Below are 6122 nucleotides of genomic sequence, written 5' to 3'. Positions count from 1 at the left end.
AATCATGTAGAGACAAATAGAACTAAATAGCTTATTTTAAAAGGGAGATGAGAAGTTAAACAAAGAATCGATGACAACTAAATTCTCTCTTTCTCGAATTTTCCTAATCAATTACTCTCTCTGTTCCCGAAAATAAGATGTTTTAGATTTTTTTTTGTTCCACAAAGATAAATTTTCTATATTGTTAAGGTACTTTATTATAGTTTTGAGAAACATTAATTGAGAATATTTAAATTGACTAAATTTCATTGGTGAAAAATTGTTGAAAAGTGTATAATAAAGTAAAAAATAAATTAAATTATAAACATTTATTAAATTTTTAATAAGCGTGCATACTCTAGAAAATCGCACTTTCGGGAACGGAGGGAGTATTTTGTTATCTCTGCGAATTAACTTCTGCAGAAGTTGTGGAATTTTTATCATGATGATCGATCCTCGGGTTTTTCAGACTATAAATGGCGACTCAATTTATTACTCGAAAGATTAATCAAATCAGAGAGTGGAGACCTCGAGATTGAACAAAAGCTCGACGGCTGAATCATCAATTAAGTTCTGGCGAATTAACATAAAGCTTTTTGATGCAAGAGATGTGAGCGATCCTCGAGTCCAATCCCGACAGACGTTCGTCGTAAGGTCAAGCTTAGTTATCGTCAGCAACAACTCGACGGTGGAGACTACAAATAATATTAGCCGATTATTGATGGTGTTATATTAGTGTTAAATAATGTATACTAAATTATTATTAAGTAGATAAAAGTATACATTTATAAACATTGTATATAAATTGTGGTTTTATATTTTCTCACGAAGACATTTTTAATAGGTCCGAATTTAAAACATGACACTTTAAATTTCAAATAGGATTCTAACTAGCTAGAATCATAACTTAGTTTGGATCTTATGATGTTTCTGCAGAGATACCAAAAAATCATAACTAGCTAAATTTTATTAAACTGTTTGTTTGTTCACTGATATATTTAGGCATGGATGTTTGGTTTTCTGTTCGATTCCAGTTTTTTTTGTTCCGGTTCAGTTGTGGTTTTCATTTTTTAGTCCAAAAATATAAGGACTGTTTGATTATTTATGAATTTGGGTTTAATCTCGGGTTGGCTATTTTAATTTTTTGGCTTGGTTCGAATAATTATATTAGGAACCTGGTAAAATTTTGAGTTCAATTTGTTTAGGTTCTATTTCAATTTTTGGATAATTTGAATAATTTAGATAAAAATCACATTTTTATAATTTAAAAAGATTAGAATATTAAAGATAAATTTAAACAAAATTAAATATAATGATGGAATTATGATTAATAAAATATTAGGTTTGCAATAATATGTTGATATTTCACGTGCATTATCATATTATATTAAAGAAGAATCAAATATATTTTTATGACAAGGTTGTTTAATATTGTATAGGGATTCATAAAATATGATATAAATATTTAGGAGATTAAATGTAAGAGTAAGAAGAATTAAAATTTTTATATTATATAAAACCATGTAGTAAACAAAAATAAGCTATTTTATAGAATGGTTCAACGTAATTATTGTATTTGTATGTAGTAAACAATAGAGTTTTTACTTTATTTTCAAATAAGCTAGAATTAGATGATAATCCGCGCGCATGCGCGGAGTGAGTTTTTATACTAATGTTTGTTCATTAAATGATTTTAATATTTTGCAACACTATAATCTTTATTGGTTGTAAAATGACGAATACAAATGTTAGTATCATAAATGTATTATCATTGTTTAAGAGTTAACGTATTACAATTCATTTTAATTATTTTTAAGAATTCATATGCACAAAAAGAAATTAAGTTTTGTGGCTGAAAAAAATCATCAAAACCAGATAGGCAACGTCAGTTGTAAAATGACGAAATAGAATTAGGTTTTCTGTTCTCAATTTGTTTATTATTGACTCTCCATAAATAATTTTATTTTCTACCTCTATAAAATTGTGCTTTCGTTCTCGTTTTTGTTTCATTGATATAAGTTTAGTTTTTTTTTGTTTTAACTTTTTTCTATGAATTTGTGAATTACTGAAGTGTCTATATTAAAAAAGATGGACGTCTATAAAAGTTAATCCCACTCCAGATACATATCTTAAAATCAAAAATTTCAAGAAAATCACCGGTAAATTATATTCATAGGTTAGTGTTCAAATCTAATATATCAAATTGTTATAGAATATAAGTACATACTCGAAATATAAATGTTTGTGTAGTATATATTCATCAGTTCGGTCTAAAAATCATCTAATTCTAGAACAACAAAACAAATTACTTATTTTATTAACTTACGCTTTTGAGGTTTAGTTTTTTTTTTTTCGTCAAACGGCTAAGCTTTAATACAATTTTTATTACAAAGATGTTTAATACAATTTTTAATTATCATACATACAAATTACAAAACTACTTAAAACTTATAAACAACCAAAACAATACTATCGATATTACAATTTACTTATTTTGTAAATATGCACCGGAGAATCGAACTAGTCTAAAAATTTTAGTCCGACACTAGGTCGAACACTAGTTGAAAATATTGGGAGTGCCTCGTTGCTAGTACTGAATAACGTCGAGTGGTTCACCCTCAATTCTGAGTTTCGTCTCCATCATAATTTCGTCAAAACCGCTCAAATTAGAAGAATAGCATTGAACTTAGAGTAGCCTTACTTAAATCCCACTTATCTTAGATTTTTTAGTTTGTCAATTATGCAAACCTCAATAGAATTGCATCCGTCGGAAACTTCTTATAGGGTTGTAAAAAAAAAAACGAACCGAACCGAACCGAACCAAATCAAATCAAACCAACTTAAACAAACCTAACCAACCCAAACCAAAGTATTTGTCTAAACAGTTTGGTTAAAAAAATTATCAATCCAAATAGTTCGGTTTAAAACCAAACCAAACCAAAAACCCGTATTATATTTTTAATTAGATTAATTAAATATACTAATAATATTAAAAATTAAGATATTTAACCATTTAACCTAAAAACTAAACATAATTTTATATATTTACTTATAAATTAATAGAAGAAACATAAATAAAATAAAATAAAAATATGAATCTCATATATTAATATCAAACCCCCAGAAATTTACTTGTAATATTATATTAGGTTTGAAGATAGTAGTAGAAAATTATTGGTGACATTAGGATGTTTGGCTTTACGTTTGATTACGAAAAAAATAATGATATAGTGTCAAATGATGATTTTTTTTTTATAATTTATATTTCTGTAACCGAACTAAAACAAAACTAAAAATCAACTCAAGTGAACAAAACATAAAACAAACAAAACCAAATTAAACCAAACCGAACACAAATCAAACCAACTCAAACCGAATCGACACAAACCAAACCGAACTAAAATCAAACTAATTAGGGTAGACTTTGGTTAAAGTTTTTTAGACCCAAATAAACCAATCTGAACTGAATTTGAAATTAAACCAAAATGTCCACCCTTAGTTTCTTATGCTGGTTATAGTAATCGAGTTTTGGCTTATTATAATGAATTTTAAGAGTGCAAAAATTCATACACACTGATTATTATAAAAATAAAATCTACTTGGGTATTTGCTTTTCATTTTTGTTTCTAAAGTTTGGATTTTTTCTTCTTTTCTCCTGATTCCACAACATCCATTGTTTTTCGACCAACCAAATCATAGCATTCTGATTAGACAGTAGTTGTTTAGTTTTAAACATTACTGTAGACATAGATCAGTAGTAGTACTGGTCGACGTAGGTACGACCAACGGGTAACGGTCATATGTCCCCGGCGAAATTTGATTTTCTTTAAATAACCAGTTCAATTTTGAAGTTTAAAAAAAAAGATATTTATTTCAAATTCTATGAAAACGCTTCCTATTATTTCAAAGGTATGATAATATTTTGGTTAAAAGTTCTTCTAGATCTATCAGTAGTCTTAACCAAAATTTGTAAACATAATACAAATTAATATAGATACGCTGATAGTTGAATTTTTTATATATTAGATTTTGTAAATCAAATTTAAAATACTCTTTAAAATAACATTATTTCAACGTACAATCACCTTACACTTACATAAAAGTTGCTTTTTGATTTAGAGAAGTAATAAATTTTAGATCCTTTGTAGGTACTGTTTCAGCAACTGAAAAACAGGAAAAAGAACCTAGATCTTGATATCTCAAATACTTGTACTGTATCAAATGAAACACAAGAGATCAACCCAAGAGAGGACTCTTTCTTTGTGGAGCGGGACACTTGAAGTCACGAGGTGGAGTCTTACCACAGTCGACAAGAAGCTCAAGAGCAATGGGAATAATGAGGTCAATGTTGAGAAGCTTGGCTCTAATTGTGGTGCAGAGACAAACCGCTGCGTCAAGACCCACTAAACCGCCAAGAACCGGGCAACAAGTAGCCTTTGCGTAGCTTTTACCTAGTCCGATGTGAATCAAACCGCCTAGCACGTCCACACACGCGCCTAGCTTATGCGCATCGATTGAGCAAGTCTCCGGTTCAGGGGTTGGCGCTGGAGGTGTAGGAGGACATGGGGTTGGTGGTGGTGACGGTGGCGGTGGTGGCGGGCATGGCGTCTCTGGGGTTGGCACTGGTGGTGGCTTGACGTACGGTGGTGGAGGCGATGGGGTTGGAGTTGGCTGTGGCTGTGGCTTGACAGTGGGAGGTTTTGGAGTGTGCGGTGGAGGGGATGGCGTGTAGGGAGGAGGAGGCGTAACGGTGGGCGGTTTTGGAGTGTACGGTGGAAAAGAATGTGGAGGGAATGGAGTGTGCGGAGGCTTGACGGTTGGCGGTCTCGGAGTGTGTGGAGGTGGTTTAACGGTGGGTGGTTTAGGCGGTTTAACGGGATGTTTAGGCGGTTTAACGGGGTGTGGAGATGGCTTTGGAGGGTCACCACAGTCACAAGCGTAAGAGACGACGAGGAAACCAAGGAGAAGTATCACAAAGGAAAGGTTTTGTTTGTGAAGAAGCCCCATCTTGAGTTTTATGGTTTAGTTTAGTGCGGAATTGATGAAGTACGTTAAAGCTATTGAGTGTCTTCCTCTTTATATAGACCAAAGGAATCTTTAAGATATTTTTATCCTTTTATGCTCATTATCATCATCCGTGAATCCGTGATGATATGAACATGCCAAATTGCGATTTATATAAGAGCATGGTTAACCCCAATCTCTTATTTGGAGTTTTTAATTCATGTTTTGACATTTTTTTTTTTACGCTTTTACATTTTTTCACTAAGAAAAATCTTTTATGTCTATTATTTAAAAGACGGTTCTTAGTTTTTTTTAATTAAAACCTAAGAACCGTTTCTTAGCGCTAAAAACTTTAATTAAGAGAACATGGTTAATCATGCCCTAACCTGACCAATGTTGGACTGTATTTACTGTAATATAATTAGTACAATATTAATGACGCCACTTTAGTAGTAACAAGTAGGGAGGGGTTACGAAGAGAGAACATAATAAGTACGTAAAAAGGTCACGTCAAACTTTCCGGAATTTCGGTATGTTCTTTAGCTCTACAACTTTTTTTTTTGAAAAAACTTATGTGCACAACTTTATTTGCCTTTGACAATAGTTGTTCTTGTTAGGAAAGTAAAAAAAAAAAGGAGCCGTAATGTTTGAAAATATAAAAAAATATGGAGCCCATTACACTATTTGCACAATGATTTTCTTTATATATATACGAATGTTTCGTTCGTTGTATAATACACGCCTCAATCTCTTCTCTCTCTATAATAAGAAACTCTCTCTTCATATATCAGTGTTAAAATTTCTACGGGTATAAAATTTTGCCCTTATCTAAATTCCTGCGATACAATAAAATACAAGTTCTTTTTATAACACGTTATCAGCACGATCACTCTGCGATTCGAAATGGATAAGAAAGCAAATGGAACAACAACTAAACAAATTGGTAGAGAAGTTTGCATACCAGATAGTGGCACAACGCACACTATACTGAAGGATAAGAGATATATATTTCTCTACTTTAAAGTCAGTAAAAATGACTGTAAACACAATATCAGGTCCTACAGACCTGATCGAAGGAATTGGCAAGGCAAACTTTATGTTGCCTAATGGAACAAAGTTTTCCATAGATAATGCCTTAT

The 6122-nt window shown here is 31.5% G+C and overlaps 1 protein-coding gene across 1 annotated transcript; it reads right to left on the bottom strand.

Moving 5' to 3' along the window:
• Nucleotides 1-4015: 4015 nt before the first annotated feature.
• On the bottom strand, nt 4016-5124 carry LOC106370685 (36.4 kDa proline-rich protein-like). The gene has a single exon (XM_013810680.3). The coding sequence runs from the start codon at nt 4984-4986 to the stop codon at nt 4216-4218; it is 771 nt and encodes a 256-aa protein (XP_013666134.2). The 5' UTR covers nt 4987-5124; the 3' UTR covers nt 4016-4215.
• Between the last annotated feature and the right edge of the window lie 998 nt (nt 5125-6122).

The sequence above is a fragment of the Brassica napus genome, chromosome C8 (genome assembly GCF_020379485.1).
Source record: "Brassica napus cultivar Da-Ae chromosome C8, Da-Ae, whole genome shotgun sequence".
In the NCBI taxonomy this organism is placed as follows: Eukaryota; Viridiplantae; Streptophyta; class Magnoliopsida; order Brassicales; family Brassicaceae; genus Brassica; species Brassica napus.
Note: the sequence above shows the minus strand (reverse complement) of the source record. Positions and strands in the feature narration are given on the sequence as shown.

Coding starts and splice junctions, on each gene's coding strand:
- LOC106370685 (XM_013810680.3), bottom strand. CDS start 4,986: ATGGGGCTTCTTCACAAACAAAACCTTTCCTTTGTGATACTTCTCCTT.